Below are 16,482 nucleotides of genomic sequence, written 5' to 3' on the forward strand. Positions count from 1 at the left end.
CAGCATCACTGGTGATTGGCAAGTACCCAGTCCCTGATCCCAAGCCTGAGATTCTAACCAGTAGCCAATTGGGCCTCCAATGTAACCTAAATCGTTGGCCCAAAATATTAAACCCAGTAACAGACACCTTGTTTGGGTCAACATCGTCCACAAAAACGACTGGAAATCCCCCATGTACACCCTATTCATCCCGACATTACTGTGGAACCTACCCCAATGATGGATAGCAACATAAAAGAGATTAACTCCTACAATCATCAAATTGCAATTGAATATTAGTTATGTCCATGCAAAACCCACATCCTTCCAAAAACATAAAACATCATTCATTTACTTCCTATATCAGTATGCTTACATTCAATCAATGCGTTTCCTTTTCATTTCACATGCAAACTGAACCGTGTTAACTTCACCAACAACAGACCAACCATACCAAAAACCTTAATCAATTAGGTACGAATTTCAAAACCCTAATCACATTTAATTTCATTTCCCAACCAACCCTAAACCCTATTGTTGTTTATTTCAGAAAGCACAATGCGACAACACAGAAAACACTAAAATATACCTTAAACCCCCAAACCCTAGACAGTGGGAATTGACTCCCATAAACAAATATGGAAACTTTGGACCACATTCATTCAACAATACCCTAAATGGAGACAAAACCTTAAAAGGAAATTAGATAAAAAAAAGCACCATGTTTTCCATACCTCCAAATCCAGATGGATCTCCACCGAGCCTAAAGTACCTCCAATAGTTGTCCATTCTTCAAATAAGCTAATCTATTCTCCTGCAACAGATCACGATTCTACCTTGGATTCTCTGATCTCTCTGTTTTCTACTGCTGAGGTGAAATAGTCGAAGACCAGACTGTGGTTTCAACTTCCAAATGAAGAAGAAACGACATTGACTCCATCTGACTCCATGTCGTCTTATATATCGAATAAGGTTAGGGTTGCCAGCTAGGAAAAATACAATTTTACCCTTCTATTATTTGACAATGGCAGGCATCGAAACGGAGCCCGTAACGGCATGTACCCAAATTGGGTGGAAATTTGAACTTGATACACCGTTTTGATTTTAACAAAAGTTGATTCACTAAAAATTAGAACGAGTCATAACTCATGTACTTATTGAGAAAACATGTATTAACAGTAGAAAATCACATTATCATACTTATTGAGAAAACATGTATGCACGCGCGAGCGCACTTCATATAAAAGCAATTCAATTCATTCATGTGCAACAAATAATTCGTTCATTAATGTCTAAAAACAACGGATTAATTTTGTTTATAAGAAAATAAAACCAATCAAAATGGGACAAAACCAGATCGCGAACCGCGTCCCAACTCCCAAGTCCCAAGTTGGGTTACTATTGTGGTCATCGAGTTGAATTCTTGTGCAAGTTCCACTTACGTGGTCGTTGCAAGTTGCAACTTAAGGAATTGCAAGGAAGAGGGAAGCCTTCGACAAAAGGCGGAAAAGAGAAAGACGAGGTTTCAAGGAAGCATAATTCCTTTTTTAATATTTTCCTTTCCTTCCCCAATTGTTGACTCTCCGATCACACCATCCGACGGTCCAGAATCCACACCCGGTGAAAACCTAGAGACAACAAAGTATTCTAGATCCTTCTAACTAAGCCCCGAACCGCCCGCTCCCTCTAATAATCACCTGATTTCCTTCCTTCTATAAAACCTCTCACAGAGGGCACTTCTCCCCTTACGTTTTACGTCGTGTGTGCCTCCAAGACTCCAGCTTTTTCCAGTTCAAGAGTCTCTGTTATCTGATCTGATTCGAATTTAGAGAGAGAGAGAGAGAGGGGTCGTTTTAATTAAATCGAAATCGAAGATGTTTGGAGGAGGAAGGGCGCCCAAGAAGAGCGACAACTCCAAGTACTATGAGATTCTTGGAGTCTCCAAGACTGCCTCGCCGGAAGATTTGAAGAAGGCTTACAAGAAAGCCGCCATCAAGAACCATCCTGATAAGGGCGGAGATCCTGAAAAAGTACCAATCTTTACCCTTTTTCCATGAATCTTTGTCGATTTAGAGTTTTTCCAGATTTGGGTTTTGAGTTATAATCGGAATCTTGGTGTGATCTGTTTGTTTATTGATTTATTTGCGTAGTATGGTGAAGATTTATTGTGGAAAATTATGGTTGACCTAGAATATTTTGTTAAATTATGAGTCTTTGGGGGGGGGGGGGGGTTCAATGACTGTTGGGTTGGGGTGTATTCAGTTGGTTTGAAGCTCTGGGTGTAGATTTTGAGATATGTTTGTGGGTTGAGGTGTTTGGGGTGATTGACCTGTGGATGTAGGCCTAATGAGATTTTGAAATTGTTTGCAGTTTAAAGAGTTGGCTCAGGCTTATGAGGTTCTTAGTGACCCGGAAAAGCGGGAAATTTATGATCAGTACGGTGAGGATGGACTCAAGGAAGGAATGGGAGGACCGGGTGGCCATGACCCATTTGACATCTTCTCCTCTTTCTTTGGTGGTGGCGGCAGCCCATTTGGAGGCATGCCAGGTGAGAGTCCTGTGATTTTGTTTAGGGTTATGCTCATTCATATGTTTTGAAGTAATCGGGAAGATTCTGAATTTCCTTTTTGTTTGTATGAGCAGGTGCTAGCAGAGGACGGAGACAGAGACGAGGAGAAGATGTGGTTCACTCGTTGAAGGTCTCTTTGGAAGACTTATATCTTGGAACCTCGAAGAAACTTTCCCTATCTCGCAATGTGTTGTGCTCCAAGTGCAAAGGGTGAGTCATTGTTTCACATTCCGGTACTTTTGTTAAGCAATTCACTTTCTAGTAGGTTTAGCTTTGATTGACTTGTGATTTGCATATGATGCTTATATGGGCTCCTGTTGTAAATGGCAGCAAGGGGTCAAAATCTGGAGCCTCGACCAAGTGTGGTGGTTGCCAAGGAACTGGTATGAAGGTGACTATTAGGCATCTTGGACCGTCTATGATTCAACAGATGCAGCATGCTTGCAATGAATGTAAGGGTACTGGAGAGACCATCACTGACAAGGACCGCTGTGGACAGTGCAAGGGAGAGAAGGTTGTGCAAGAAAAGAAAGTTTTGGAAGTCCACGTTGAGAAGGGTATGCAGAATGGACAGAAGATCACTTTTCCTGGTGAAGCTGATGAAGCTGTATGTTCTCAATTATCCTTGTTGTGATGTATACTTCTTAGTTCTTTCATGCTTATTTGTGAAGTGGGGGGGATTGATTGGGTTGCATGCTTCCATTGTTTCTGTTTTTGCAGCCTGACACAGTCACTGGTGATATAGTGTTCATCATTCAGCAAAAGGAACATCCCAAATTCAAGAGAAAGATGGATGATCTTTTTGTGGAGCACTCTTTGTCACTCACAGATGCTCTATGTGGTTTCCAGTTTGTGCTGAACCATTTGGATGGCAGGCAGCTACTTATCAAATCAAACCCTGGCGAAGTTGTGAAGCCTGGTTAGTAGAGTTCATGAACTCTGTAGTTTTAGAATGTTTTTCTATCTGAGTATGGGGATTGTTATTTCCTTGGATTATTAATCTTGTGGGTTAATTATGAATTTGCAGATTCGTTTAAGGCCATCAACGATGAGGGTATGCCAATGTACCAGAGACCATTCATGAAGGGCAAGCTGTACATCCATTTCTCAGTGGACTTCCCTGAAACTCTGAGCCTCGAGCAGGTCAAGGCTTTGGAAGCTGCTCTTCCCTCAAGGGCATCATCTCAGGAGCTGACAGATATGGAGTTGGATGAGTGTGAGGAGACAACTCTGCATGATGTGAACATGGAGGAGGAGATGAGGAGGAAACAGCACCAGGCTCGTTCAGAGGCATATGATGAGGAGGACGATGACATGCCTGGTGGTGCGCAGAGGGTGCAATGTGCACAGCAGTGATTGTATTCATAACGACTCATAAAGGATGTATTGACACTGATGAGTGGCCGTCTAGCTGGGACCCTAGAATTTTGGCAAGACTATTAAGATTATTTTGTAACCTTTTCTATTCTATTCTTGAACTCTTTATAAATGACCATCATTCTGTGGTGAATTTGAATCATCTGTTACCTGCTATTATTTTAAGTGCTTTCCGATTCTTTTAGCTTTCTGACTCTCTGAATTGGTCGACTGACCAGTTCCTTGATGGAGTCTGTTTATCTCTTGGTAGATGCTATTGTCTACCTCTTTTGCACCGGAAAATGGATACAAAATCAAGCATCTAATGATGCATGCTAGGTCTAGCTGTGTTGGCCTCTTTGAGAAAACGTTATCCCACTTTGATTCATTCAACCTCCTAACCATAGCAAGTAATGAGAAACCGTTTGACCACAGCACTCCGGCACATTTTACGCGCCTGTGGCTTCTCTCATGAGCTTCTATTGTTACTGTTAGTACCAGAACCAAGCTGAACAAGCTACTTTTTGGGTTTGTATGATCTCCTCAACTTACAGTAAAATCGTACCTCAAAGGTTCATCCCAAGTTTAGTCATTTTCATAATAACCACTTGGTTCTGTGGGAACTCCTCATTTCAATTCTTCGTTTGAAGGTTTAGCGTATTTTACAGACCATCACCAAACTGTCTATCCAAACTCATGTTTCGCTATTCCAATCCAATGATTTCTTACTTCAGTCACATGATCAACAAAAGTCTATTTGACGCAATTTCTTGATATCAGTACCAAGTCCCAATCTACTTTAGACTTACATCAAATAACTCGTACAGTTGGGTTAGTTCCAACTTCCAACCAGTGTGCTTGTATCGGGAAAAAACCAGTGTTTCTTCAACATTAGATTGCAGCAATATTATTGTAGCCCTCGTCTATGGTAATAACACCAACAAACTGGTGAAGAAAGCAGTGATCACCTAAATCATAGGGCGATATCTCCATGAAACAATCAATGATTTCAGTAAGGGGGGAAAATGAAAATTATATATGAAGTGACATTGTGTACAACACTAGTCACGAGAAATAACTAATTTTTTCTGGAGATACCGGAGTATATGCAGAATAGAAGTCGTTGACTTATCCCCAGATTTTACACACAACTTTGCCACAGCTAGAAGATTTCTAAGCTCCCTAGAATCATAACTATTACCTAGATCAGGATCTATCATATTGTCAATCGAACTGCAGAAGCGAGACTCTCGGATCCACTGAACTAGATCAGCACCCCCATTTTCAGATGATTGACCAGTGATGAGCTCCAGGATCAGCACCCCAAGCTGGAACATAATGTTACCACATTCCTGACCCATGCAATCTGCATGACTGTAAAGGATGAGTTTTAACACAAGAAAGTCAAACTACAAATTTTGGTTGATACAAACTCTTTTTCATTATTATTTATCATCTTTTGGAATCTACTATAATAACGAGAAAGATTTCTACATATACGCAAGGCGAACTTACTAATATGATACCCTAATGTGTTGGAATAGGTTTATAAGGGTGACAGTAAAGAAAATCAACCTTTTGGACATGAGGTATGAGGCACCGTGACGCAATTTTCACCGGAACTTTGAAAACCCATGTCTGAAAGCTGTGATCATGACACAGTGATTGCTTTCACAATTAGCCTAAAGGAAACCAAAGCAAGTAGATCCATATCTTGATAAAATTTGAAAACTATATGAGGAACTAACGCAGAATGAAAGCGATTTACCTTTGCATTGAAGTTTTCATCTAGCATTATGTTACTTGAGCTAATGGAGACATGAAACATTGGGGGTTCATTGAAAAGAAGCAAATATTCCTGCATTAGAAACTTAAGGCAGTGTAAGCTAAACTGCTATGTCTTTGAGCATAATAGACTTCCAATATGTATACAAGTTTCAATTACATAATCAAGGATCCAGAACAAAAACTTGAAAATTGCAAAAGCTTGTATGATGAAAATAAGAAATTAACTGGCTAATTAAATCCACCTCAAAGTTATATGGATGACTATTACATAAAAGAAGAGTTTATTCCTAGGCAAGTACATAGAACCTATTAATTTATATTTTACACGCAGAGCTTAAAGGAAATCGTATGGAACTGTTAACTACCGATGCAGTATCAAGCACTAATTTACCATCTGCTAATTATCTTTAAAATGTAACTTTTCTTTATCTATCAAAGAAATCTCTATATATATACACATTCATGTTGTATATAAGATGATGCAAGGTGTATATGATGTGTATAATAAAATCACGTTGTACTTCTGACAACACATTAAGATGATTAACTTTACTTCTCTAACGTACCAATGCTGCCACCACACCAACGGCTATTTGAAGTCTTGTCCTCCAATTCAAGGGAGTCCTAAGGGGATCTGCCACCCAATGAAGAGAAAATCAACTTAAAATCAACTTATTCACTGGTACACACATACACGAGTTCGTCTAGAATCTAGAATGTTACCATTGAGATGTTCCTTCAAGCTCCCTCTTTCTATATTTTCAAATACTAGCAACCTGCAAAGCAAAGAGAATAATGTTAAAACAGAGTAACTATTTTGTCACAAAACAACTAAGTAATATAACTATAACTACAAATACTATGGACAGAATTATCACATATCTATATTACTGTCACTCCCTGTTAGGTATAGATTTGAGAAAATCAACAGGAACTTCAAGACCAGGAGCAAAGACATTCATGTAAAACACCAAACTTTAACACTTAAAGACGAGAAATAAACCAATAAGAGCATAGCCATCACAAGGAAGATGGATCTAATTCTGTTTACAAGTTAAATAAAAACAAAGTTTTTAAGTCCACTATTACGTTCTCTAAACAGCAACAAAGCTGCAAAGCAAATATAATAACAACTTTGTAGAATGCAGATAGAAATTGAAAATTTTCCTTTTCTGGGGCTATGAATACAATACTCCCTCTCTCCCTCAGCCATCACAAGGAAGATGGATAATCATCTCTAATGCAGTTTACAAGTTAAATAAAAAACAAAGGTTTTAAGTCCACTATTACGTTCTCTAAACAGCAACAAAGCTGCAAAGCAAATATAATAACAACTTTGTACAATGCAGATAGAAATTGAAAATTTTCCTTTTTGTGGGGCTATGAATACAATACTCCTTACCTCCCTCTTCCAAACGGTAGTGTGTGGCAACACGTTATCAGGAAAGGTTTTCCACTATGTGATGTGCCTGCTGGTTCTTGGTTCCTCAATAGTTGAAATGTACACAGAAATTAAAATGAGAGAGAGGGAGTGAGGGAGGGAGGGAGTAAGGGAGGGAGGTAAACAGTTATTAAACAGTTATATTGTTATATGGGTCAGCGGTCACTGATTCTAGCATGAGGCTCACACTAATTTGTAAGTAGATGCATTACCCCGCAGAGAAAGTGTGTAATTTGTAAGGAGATGCATAATGCAGGAAACTGTAAAGCTGCTGATGCAGAAAAGGTAATGATTTTGCGGTCAGTTATGTAATCTTGCATTCGAATTTAATCTCCTAGGTTGGTTCATCCCAAGGGCTTCAAGGTTAGTTCATCCCTTCATGATAATTTTAAAATGTCTCCTGTTAATCTTAGCTAGAATTACACGATATTAACCTGAGGACTGGGTACCCAAGGAGGGGTTTTACCACAAATGATTTTCCTAAACATGATTTTCCATGTCCCCTTTCTATTCATGAGGCTGGCAAACCATACAAAGCTCTAAAGTCACTGTAGCATATGTCTAAACCATAAAAGAACACATATTTTTTCCCTTTCTGAGAAGGTGACTGTTTGTATAGTGGTCAGGTAGAAATTAAAGAAAGAAAGTGTCAAAGTGAGAAGAGATAGCCACCAGACCGTTTATTTCCGATAGAGAAACCCCTAAGAGCAAGAAGGTGCCGATGATGCAGACGCCCCAAGAGTTGCACTTCCCTGTAGAAGACATGTTCTGCTTGACTAAAATCTCTAATTTCTTTTATCAAAGCAACCCCGCCATCTTGAAATCTGGCCTTGTAGACAGCTACGTGAGAGTTGGAATACATGATCCTATGAAAACTATCTGTAGCTCTCTTTATATCCTTGTATGGAAAACGCTTCATAAATACTATTGGGCCTGAAAAACAAGATAGTAAAAATCATTTCATATCTTCATAGCATAAGTTCATTTCCATGTAACTGTAAAACAAAGTGCACTAATTTTCTGTCTTCAACACATTAAGACATCATGGATACATTTGGATGAGCTAAATTCAATGTCACTACTTCATAAGTCATATTTACTCTCTAAGAGTTAAATGTAAAGAGGAACTAGGAATTAGGCATTTGAACTTCAATTCTACATGAAAATAAACTTCAAAGCAGAGCTTTAGCTTGCTTAGTATATATGACAACGTAAGTAACTAATCATGGTGATAATAAAAGTTGTTTAAAGTTTAAATATGTATAACAGCATACGTATACTTGGTTAATATCACAGCATCAAAACTAAGGATAGCATTCAACCCATAAATGTATAAGAAATCCATTCAAGTACACAAATAAGTTCATCTGACACAAACAAATGTTTTACTTAAACAGCATATATCATGATTTCAGTCAGTGGATTCAGTTCTAACTAATCAACGTGATAATTAAAAGTATCTAAAGTTTATATATGTATAACAGCATAACTATACATAGATAATGCCATAACATCAAAGCTAAATTAGATAGCATCAAACACATAATCTTATAAGTTCACATGACAGAAAAGATGATAGCACAAACGGTGGGAATGTATTACTTGAATAGATATTTCATAATTTCAGGCTAGGTTCAAATATTTTCCAAGTTAAGCCTTATGCATCTGCAACAGTACAAGGTTCTTTACTGAATAGATACTTCTTCTAGTTCGATGAAGGTAACAAGTGTAGTAGATAAGTTTATACAGTTAATTTAAAGAGGGACTATAGCAGGAAATATGAATCGACTTCATATGAAAATGATCAAGTTCAAAGTGACGACGGATACCATTCGAATCCGATATGCGAAGTATTACAAGTTGGTGATGTTAAAGTTCATCATGACCAGCATCTTATGGGGTAATCTTGTTTATGGTCCCATGACATAAAGTAGAACTACGATTGTAAATCAAACCAAGAAAACATAGGAAGCCAACTTGTTACTTGTAGAGCAGTCTCTTTCATAATCAAGCCAAGGAAAATTCTTCTGAAATCATTTCTAGTTTAACTAGCCAATTGTTGTAGAAAAAAACGTGATATAGATATCTAGTTCTGACAATGCTGACCTATGCAATTACTGGAATAAACCGATATTAACAACTCAATTTTGTACAATCTCACAATTCGCAATCAAATCCGGCGTGATCCAAGAGAATGAATGAACCACACAAAAACACACTCCTTTAAGCTAAAACAGAGCAATAGCCAACACCTCCAAGACAATTCCACCATACGAAACGCCGAAACAAACCAAACCCATGTAGAATTCCACAAATTCAACTCCAAATTCCACAAAACCACACCAAATGACAGCATCAGAAACTCCACATTGCTAAGAAACCAAAGCAAAAAAAAAAAAGCGACGTAAATGAAAAAGAAGGTGAAAGAGATGAAGGAGGTGAAAGATGAGGTACCGGGGCGAGATCTGCAGAGCCAGGCGAGGAGACGAGATCGGAATTTGGGGACAGAGAGATCCATTATTGGGAAATTGGAGCGGGTGATCCAAGTGGGAGTTGAAGTAGTAGAAGAAGAACAGAGACGCAGTAAAATTTAAAATCCATGGGCTTTGCTTGCTTTATTTATAAGGGAGAGGGTTGGTTTGATTCTCTTTTACTTTTTTTTGTGGTGGGACGTGGGAGTGATCATGAATAGTAAATAGTACTACTAGAGATGGAAGCGAAGAAGGAATATATAGAGCATCGTTTGGGTAATTTTGTAGCTTTTGCAGAGAGACAGACTGTACTGACTGCGGTCAACTTGGACTGACTCACCACCGTTAAAAGCTGAACATATGGTTGACTATTGATTGAGGGATGAAAGAAAAAAAAGGTGAGCGTGAGATATTTTGATTTTTTTATATTTTATTTTATTGTTCGTTTTGAATTGATTTAGTGGGAGAGTTTCTAACGATGAGCATTAAAATTAGGATTTTCTAATCAATGGTTGTGAAACTCACTTTTCGATCACATTTCGGTAAATCAACTGTTAAATTTTATTCATGCAGGGCCCTTTTAGTGAGGGATCCCTTTTTTTGGTCTTTTATAGGGATATGAGATTAGACCAACTTTTCGATCAAATTTCGACATCTCAACTGTATAGTTTTTAGATCCTAATGTATAGATCATTTCTGCAAATTTTTAGCCAAATCGGTGATCGTTAAGGCATTCAAAACAGTGATTTATAATTATAAGTATGAACGGTTCAAGTTTGACAGATTTGGTTCGTCCATTGCTTTAATCTAGTTTAATACTTTAATGATCACCGATTTGGTTAAAAATTTTCAGAAATGATCTACACATTATGACCTAAAAATTGAACGGTTGAGATGTCAAAATGTGATCGAAAAGTTGTCTAATGCCCTATCCCTATAAAAAACCAAAAAAAGAGATCTCTTAGTGGAAGGACCCTCTTTATTCATGAGTATATCATTTATGCAAATTTTCAACTAAATTGAGACATTCATAATCGTGATTTATCATTTATGAAAATGAAAGTTTCATGTTTGACAGATTTGTTTCGTCAATTGATTTAATCTAATTCAGTACCTTAACAATTAACAATTTAGATTACAATTTTCAAAAATAATCTACTCATGATTAGAAATTTAATAGAAAAGTGGGTCTCACAACTATTCATTAAAAAGTTATCATGAAGTTGTCATTAGAATCTCTCCCCTTAATTTATATCTAATATTTGGGTAAATGATTTATATGATACTTGAACTTTGTAGGAAATCCTTTTTGGTACCTGAAAAACACTGAACAGTTTCGTGGTGCTTAATTTATAAGAAATTCTTGTGTACGTGGCAGTGCGGCTAACCAATCAAAAGCCAAAAAATTTTATCCTTATTTCGAATCTACCCCTACATTTTAAAGGTGAAATACAAAAAATTTCTCATGCATGGGCACTAACTGGTCAGCCGTATCACACACGTGGTATGACTGACGTACGCAAAATTCTTTCCTTTATATAGAAGTCAGTCACTTTGGTACTATCATCCATAGGCCTGTTAAGTTTCCAAATGTGACACTATTTTAGAAAGGCAAGCCAACTTGACCTTTTTACTAAAATTTATCTTCTAAATTGGACTTCAATTGGTGCCAAGAACAATTATTTAGGGTCATCAGCTAAGTTAAGTAAGAAAATTTCATAAATAGTCCAAACCAATGCAACCTGAAATAGCCTTGGGAGGAAACACTTTCGACTTTGGCTATTACATAGTAAAATCCTCCAAATGGTATCAAGCCATAGAACCCTAGCATCATGCATAGTAGAGACGAAACATCATAGTATTACAATGTGCAAACCTGCATATTTTAGTTTCGTCATTTGAGAAAATTTTCTTCACAAAAATTGTAGAGGACGTTAAACTGAGTCCGTAACACGTGGCACGCTTAAATCAGAGTCCGTGTGAACAAGTTATGGTTACAAAACTAAAATTACTGTTTTAGGAAATTTACTATAAATAGAAAATCTTACTTTAGAAAGTTACTATTTCTGGAAAGTCACCTAATTACCCGATTCACTTTTCCTCTCCAGCTCGACCTGTTTCCTTTGCGCGACCCGGACATAAACCCAACCTGACTCGGCTGTTTCTCACTGCTCCGACCTCCATTCGCCACCTTACTGGTCTCATCTGAACCGACATGTCCCTCTCTTCTTCTTTTTGTAGTGGTTTCAGTCCATTAGAATTTAGGCTAGGAGTATCAAGCCAAAAACCCGTGCGGCTGAACCGAACTCGTGACCCTATTGGAACTTCTAATTCAACGATCCTTGTCGGGTTTTGAAGCCCTTGGGACGTACAGTGATCCCTCCAAGCCTCTTGATCTAATTTGAAGTATGGAGGCTCTTTGAAGTTCTAGGTTTTCTTTTGAATTTCTGAGGTAACTTTCGGCCAACCTTGCATTTTTGGACTTTGTTGTAGTTATGAAAGTTGTTGGGCTTGTTGTTGTGAAGATTTTGGCATAGGTGTTGTCACCCAATTTGGAGGTCGGAGACGGTGGCGCATGGGGCCGATTCTGACCTCCTAACATGGCTGCTAGTTGGGTTCATTGTAACATGTATAACTAGTAGATATGTTTTTGGTGAAAATCGGAGAAGTTTAGTATCGATTGGAATTTCTGAAGTTTCAGATTTTTGGATTTTGATTCGAGGAGAGTGCTGATCGAGGGCAGGCTTAGCCATATACTATGAGTGGACACTTTATTTTTAAATCACATGCATGCAATACTGTTTCGTAAATAATCGTTTTATTTATTTGTTTGAGAATATGATCTTGGTTTCGGAATGTGAAATTTAAATTCAATTTATTGATTGGCTTTCAGAATCGAATTGTGATTTATTACTGGGAGTGATTTCGGTTATGATTTCGGGAATGGATTTGCGTTACTATTTTATTTGATATTGAGTTTTCCAATGAATTTTCTGAAATGTGGGTTTTTTGTTGATTTATGAATTTTTTTATGAATTGTGTTCTTATCGAGAATATTTTGGCGTGTGGGACACCTTGTTGAGTTTATTTGATTTTCTCATGAGATTTTTTTGTGCTTCATTTGCAAGATTTTGGCCTTTATGGATTTTACTGTTTTTGAATGCTTTTCTTCACCAAACTTGAATTGATTTATTTAGTTTTCCTCACGTGGGTTGCAGTCAAGGATTTTGGTTTAATACTCCTCCTCACTTACTTTGTGTTTGTGAGTTGCAGTCGAGGATAGAGTTTGTGAGGCTCTTTTATTGTATGGTGATTTTTATCTTCCCCATGTTATATGTTTGTACTTAACCAGCGGGCTGGTCTGTTTTTACGAGATTTCTAATTTAAAGAAAAATATTTTATAAATGTTGTATGCATCGAGGCTTTATAAGTTTATTACATGGGAAAGTATAAATTTCCTCTTTTATTTCATTTATTACAAGTATTTATTTTCGTCCCCTCACGATAACGTTTTTCAATCACTTTCCCCTGGGCCCTTCAGTCAAATGTCAGTTTGTAGATTAGGTGGTTCGGCATAGTAGGATTCAAGACATAGCATCAGCTGCTGTTGTATTCTATATTGTAAGTTACTTGTTTAACCTACTTGTATCTTGATTTATTGTTTCTTTGTTAGATTGCTCTGATAACATGTAGGATAAATGTTATTCAGTTGAGACTTGTATTTGTGTATTGGAGTTGATGTGATTTGGGGAGCAGGGTGGCTCCAGGAGTTAAGGATGAAGTTTGACATTAGAAGTGTAAATATGTTTTGAATAGGTTTTGGGTAGTCCATTTTTAGGAGTGTCTCAGTCGAATTTTCGGTAGAGTTATTCTTAAGGTGGGCCCTACATGACCACCTCAAATTTCAAAGTGAAATCCAGCGCGAGTCATGTCATAGGCTTACAAAAATACTTTAAAGAAAAAAAAATGAAAAATTTAGAAAATAAGAATAACATGGTCAAATTGACTAAGCAACTTTTTGAACTCTTTGCAGATTTTGTAAAATTATGTTATAGCCAAAGAAAATAGGGTGGTTCTAATTGGACCTCCAAATTTGATATTTGGATCTCTAATTTTTTTTATCAGTTATTAATTGATTTTGTCAACTTATATGAAAAGACAATAAGGACAAAGAGAGAAAAATAAAAAATTAAGTAAGTGTTTAAGTAAATCCAAAATATGTGTTTGGCCCAAACTCTAGGTTACTTGACCTAGTTGTAATAGGGTTTTGAATTAGAGATATTATCTAAGATATTCATAGATATCCAATTAATTGTACGTTTATCTTTCCTTGTACAACTCTGTATCTATGTTTTGTAATCCTCTATATAAAGAGGCCCCAATTATCAATGAAAGCACAACTCAATTATCTCCTAATTCAGTTTTCCTTAAACACGTTATCAGCACGACGCCCTAACTCTAAAATCTAATAGCCAAAAACCCTAAATCCGAATACAAAACCTTGAAACCCTTCCGGCCCCTACTGCACATCTTGAAGCCCATCATCCTAGGAGTCCAGAACTGGCTGCGCCACCTCAAGAACAGGCTGGAAACCTACCGAACCGGCCACCGGAAGCTCCAAACCACCCGCACCAAATACTCCATTGGGTCACCACCTTCCGGACCTCCAATTGCTATGAAATTTTGCTAGCAGTAGAGCCTCAGTCCAAGAGTCTGGGAACCGGAAAAATTTTCCCCTGAACCAGCCTAAAAAGAAGTGAACCGACCACCTAAGCATCTACACCCTTGAACCGGCAGAAGAAGAAAAGAAAAAAAAAGAAAAAAAAAGGAAGGAGAAGCCCAGGAGAAGTCAAAGCTCAAAGGTCAACGACCCAGAAGGAGTCAAAGCCCATAGCCACAGGCCCACTAACATCAGATCCGCCACGTCAGCAACTCGGTCAACACCGGTCAAAGACTTCCAGTGACTTTTCCGGCCAAATTTTCCGGCGATCTATTTCAAGGTATTTTTTTTCTTCTAAAAGTTCCCGTTTTTGAGTTTTTATTTCAATTTCTCTTCTTTTTCCGAAGACTTGCAAACTTCCTTCTTCTACCCCTCTTTCTTCATCATAGGGAAGACCTAATTTAGCCGAACTGTGGGGGTTCGTGCTCACTCCAAGCTTGGAGCTTGTTGAGATCTCCAAACTTAGAGTTTGTAGAGAATTTATGATCGACCACTTACGTCATTGTTTCGATCTAATCCAAGACCTCTTGGAATTGAATTTCTTGGAAGCGATTACGCTCATAAATTCCTAATTTCTTGGAGGCAATTACGGTCAGAAATTCATAATTTCTTGGGAGTAACTACGCTCAGAAATTCATAATTTCTTGGGAGTAACTACGCTCAGAAATTTTATATGTTTTCGTGGTAGCCTTTTACGCTCCGAAACTAACCCTAATTTCTTGTTCTCTTTCAGGATGAGTAACCTGAACAAATTGGACTTTACTCCATTGGGAACAACTGGCTCTGGATATCATAGGTGGGTTCGTGATGTCCGCCAGCATCTCAAGGCCAATGGAATCCTAGATACGATTCTCGAGCCTAGCCAGGACGTGCTAACTATTGAGCAAGCTCAAGCTTTGGAATCAAATAGAGCAACCTTAGAGGCAAATAAGGCGAAAGCCGTCATCCTAATGACTCGTCATATGGATGATTCGCTCCAGTACGAGTGTATGAATGAAGAAGACCCCAGAAGGTTGTGGGTCTCACTCGAAGAAAGATTTGGCAACCTCCGTGACTCCCTGCTTCCTGACCTAGAAGTGAGATGGCATAGCCTCCGCTTCTGTGATTTCAAGTCAGTTATTGACTACAATTCGGAAGCACTTCGCATTAAATCCTTAATGGAATTCTGTGGTAAAGAGATTACAGATGCGATGTTGATTGAGAAGACTCTCTCTACCTTCCCCGTCTCTGCATTGATGGTTGCTAAGAACTATTGAATCGATGTTACTGCAGGACGGATCACAAGGTTTCATGAGTTTGTTGGAGCTATGAATGTCGCTGAAAAGCATGACAATATCCTTGTGAAGAACTGTAATTCTAGATCCGTAGAAACAAAGCATATTCCGGTATTCAATTATAGTCACACCCCTAAAAGAGGGAGCCAAAAGCGAAACCCTAATCTTAGGGATATTTTTGGACGTTCTGGTCCATATAATCGCTCTACTTAGGAAGGTAACCGCTAAAATAGGCGAACACGGAACCGAAGAGGTAAACATGGAAAGAGTGAGGGAGGCAACGCCTCTGGCCATGTTGGTGGCGCCACCAACTCTAAGAGCCATCTAAATGAAGCTTTCAGAGCGCCTCAATCAATGAAATCTGAGCAAAGAGATGTATGTTCTCGATGAGGAGTATCCGGTCATTGGGCACACATTTGTAGAGCTCGTGAAGAAATTGTCATCGCCTACATATTGTGAAGCAAGAGAAGCTCACTATGTGGAATAAGAAGATCAAGAAGATGATCTAGAGTGAAGGGCTGAAGACTACAAATCTGGCTGGGATCAATAGATCGCCAATTCTATTTAAGTCTTTATTTTTCCAAGAGATGTAATAGGCAATTGCCATATACTTTGTAGTAAATGCCATTGGTTTAGTTTTTCTTCACATAGGCTCATCCAAAATGAGTATGATGTCTAGGAAGGTTTTGAGATAAGTGGTACTTAAGTGAGCTTTGCTCCACCGACATCTCTCTCCTCACATGGTCATATTTATTTTGGAGTTACAGAAAGAAGTCAAACGATTACCTTTGTTTTGCATTAGCTAGTATTTGGATTAGATTCTCCTAATGGTTAAGAGACAATGATGTATTCCGTTGGCTCATGAATAAAATTTCGAGTTCTTT

General features: G+C 38.0%; 2 protein-coding genes across 3 annotated transcripts; one reads left to right on the forward strand and one right to left on the reverse strand.

Moving 5' to 3' along the window:
- The first annotated feature begins 1,685 nt into the window (after positions 1 to 1,685).
- LOC112164808 (dnaJ protein homolog) lies at positions 1,686 to 4,090 on the forward strand. Its single transcript, XM_024301129.2, has 6 exons — positions 1,686 to 2,009; positions 2,350 to 2,527; positions 2,623 to 2,758; positions 2,879 to 3,155; positions 3,269 to 3,467; positions 3,576 to 4,090. Exons 1-6 carry the CDS (start codon positions 1,854 to 1,856, stop codon positions 3,902 to 3,904), a joined length of 1,275 nt encoding a protein of 424 aa, XP_024156897.1. The 5' UTR covers positions 1,686 to 1,853; the 3' UTR covers positions 3,905 to 4,090.
- Positions 4,091 to 4,898: 808 nt separating this feature from the next.
- LOC112164810 (probable receptor-like protein kinase At1g49730) lies at positions 4,899 to 9,831 on the reverse strand. 2 transcript variants are annotated; one of them, XM_024301130.2, is made up of 7 exons: positions 9,588 to 9,831; positions 7,811 to 8,066; positions 6,416 to 6,468; positions 6,259 to 6,326; positions 5,673 to 5,762; positions 5,480 to 5,549; positions 4,899 to 5,270 (listed from the first exon to the last, which is right to left on the reverse strand). In XM_024301130.2, the coding sequence occupies exons 1-7, from the start codon at positions 9,649 to 9,651 to the stop codon at positions 4,966 to 4,968; spliced, it is 906 nt and encodes a 301-aa protein (XP_024156898.1). In that variant the 5' UTR covers positions 9,652 to 9,831; the 3' UTR covers positions 4,899 to 4,965. The 2 variants fall into 2 exon arrangements, with proteins under 2 accessions (XP_024156898.1, XP_040362037.1); XM_040506103.1 differs by lacking the exon at positions 9,588 to 9,831 and adding an exon at positions 8,963 to 9,054.
- Between the last annotated feature and the right edge of the window lie 6,651 nt (positions 9,832 to 16,482).

The sequence above is a fragment of the Rosa chinensis genome, chromosome 5 (genome assembly GCF_002994745.2).
Source record: "Rosa chinensis cultivar Old Blush chromosome 5, RchiOBHm-V2, whole genome shotgun sequence".
NCBI classification, from domain to species: domain Eukaryota; kingdom Viridiplantae; phylum Streptophyta; class Magnoliopsida; order Rosales; family Rosaceae; genus Rosa; species Rosa chinensis.

Coding starts and splice junctions, on each gene's coding strand:
- LOC112164810 (XM_024301130.2), bottom strand. CDS start 9,651: ATGGATCTCTCTGTCCCCAAATTCCGATCTCGTCTCCTCGCCTGGCTC. Junction 6,469..7,810: donor TTCTCTATCGGAAATAAACG/GTCTGGTGGCTA, acceptor TTTGCTTTGCAG/GTTGCTAGTATTTGAAAATA. Junction 5,271..5,479: donor TCATACCTCATGTCCAAAAG/GTTGATTTTCTT, acceptor ACAGTCATGCAG/ATTGCATGGGTCAGGAATGT.
- LOC112164808 (XM_024301129.2), top strand. CDS start 1,854: ATGTTTGGAGGAGGAAGGGCGCCCAAGAAGAGCGACAACTCCAAGTAC. Junction 2,759..2,878: donor TTGTGCTCCAAGTGCAAAGG/GTGAGTCATTGT, acceptor TGTAAATGGCAG/CAAGGGGTCAAAATCTGGAG. Junction 3,468..3,575: donor TGGCGAAGTTGTGAAGCCTG/GTTAGTAGAGTT, acceptor ATGAATTTGCAG/ATTCGTTTAAGGCCATCAAC.